The sequence below is a fragment of the Halyomorpha halys genome, unplaced genomic scaffold (genome assembly GCF_000696795.3).
Source record: "Halyomorpha halys isolate HHAL.00 unplaced genomic scaffold, Hhal_1.1 Scaffold85.1, whole genome shotgun sequence".
Classification (NCBI taxonomy): Eukaryota; Metazoa; Arthropoda; class Insecta; order Hemiptera; family Pentatomidae; genus Halyomorpha; species Halyomorpha halys.
The window spans coordinates 272,775-274,433 of record NW_027112611.1 but is presented as its reverse complement, the minus strand read 5'-3'; the positions used below and the strand labels follow the sequence as shown (position 1 = coordinate 274,433).

The following is a 1,659-nucleotide window of genomic DNA, read 5'->3' as shown; positions in this document are numbered from 1 at the left end:
TAAACTAAACTACACCATTTATATTTAAAAAATAACTATTAATCAAAATAGAGGATATAACAATATAATGCTTTGCCAAAGTACCTAAGATTCATGAAGTTTGGTGCCACTAAACAACCAAACAAACAATAACACCCACTGATCGATATTCCTATATTTAATTATTATAATACAAAATATAAATACATCTGTTTCTTCTAAAATTAAAATAAACTTCTAAATAAAATAATAAAAATATAAATAAAATGTGATTAAATTGAATACTACAATTATTTACATATTAATATAAATTAACATGAACACTAACTATTATGATAAAGTGATGAACTAAAAATTGAAAATAGGTAAAAGAAATATTGAGATACTAACCACAACCATGGTTATGGTGAAATTGGGCCTTAGGCGGTAGTCAGCCCATTCCTGGCTTGCACCACACGTATCCTTGTAGATGTTACGACGGTTGACGTAGCGATTGTTACAATGCTCCCCGACCCAGAACTCCTCCTCAAAGTTATCCTTAATTTTTTGGGACCATTCCTTCCAAGACCAACTGACAGCCACACCTAGTTAATAAATTTACACTGAGCTAACCTTAGACTGGTAAGTATATTAGATGTATTGATTGGCTTATCATATAACATAACCATGGAGTTTGGCCCAATTGGTGTTAGTACATTAATATTCAGATAAAACAAAGTTAATTTTAAAATGCGATATTTTGATTGCAAGTTTAAATAATAACAAGTGTACTGAAACTAAATGCTTAAATAAACCAAAAATTATTTTCATATTTTCATACTTGAAACTTTATTTCTTTTCTCGCTTATAAACATTCATAAGTATCCATTATATCTTCTTGATTTAATATTTCAAACAGTTAAAATTTATTGTACTGTACAAATAATAACAGATACAACATACCATCTTTGGAGAGCCTACTGACTCCACGGTGAGGGTACTCTCCGATGTCGGACAGATTCGCTAACCATTTAAGGACGGAAAACAGCAAGCCAACCATCTCAACAGCGGAGCCGTCTCTTGGAGTCGCAGGCTTCCCTTTTGTCCCTGCTTCGACACTAGATCCCATTTTGTCCATCCAAGTGCCACAGTTCCATTCGTTTCCACCAAATACAAAACCTTAAGTAAAAAAAAAAAATGAAATAAACTATAATATTTAAAAATATAAAGAATAATTGCAGTTAGAACCTACAAATATTCAATATTCTGAGACCAGATCTCATTTTAGAGATAGCAGCAGCACTTCACTTCTGTTTATCTTTGTACCACACCAACATTACGATAATTACAGATTCACTAAGTTCGATAAAAGCTTTAGATTCTATGTATCCAGAACATCCGAGAATTTCCTGCATCCATTTGCACTTAAAAACTCTACACAACATGGGTATGTCAGTAACATTTCTATGGGTTCCAAGCCATGAAGGAATCGCAGGGAATGAACTGGCCGATCACACTGCAAGAGAAGCACTCGCGCTTCCGGGACGGGGTAAAGCAATTTTAACTCCGTCAGAGATATGCAGGCGTCTTGTAAAGGAAGTCAAAGATAAATGGCATTTTATGAGGAACGAAAGCCCAATGAACAAATTAAAAATTATTAAAAAGGATGTGAGCCCGGGGGTACCTCCAGTCGCAAATGCC

General features: G+C 33.9%; 1 protein-coding gene across 6 annotated transcripts in view; it reads right to left on the bottom strand.

Moving 5' to 3' along the window:
• The window catches only part of LOC106677050 (glycogen debranching enzyme), a 32,712-nt gene that overhangs the window by 6,909 nt on the left and 24,144 nt on the right, over nt 1–1,659 (bottom strand). For all 6 annotated transcript variants that reach the window (XM_014414730.3, XM_014414729.3, XM_014414731.3 and 3 more), the window contains 2 exons: nt 922–1,137; nt 370–563 (listed from right to left, as the gene is read on the bottom strand). In XM_014414730.3, coding sequence (XP_014270216.1) covers nt 370–563; nt 922–1,137 — 410 coding nt within the window. The remainder of the gene's footprint in view (nt 1–369; nt 564–921; nt 1,138–1,659) is intronic.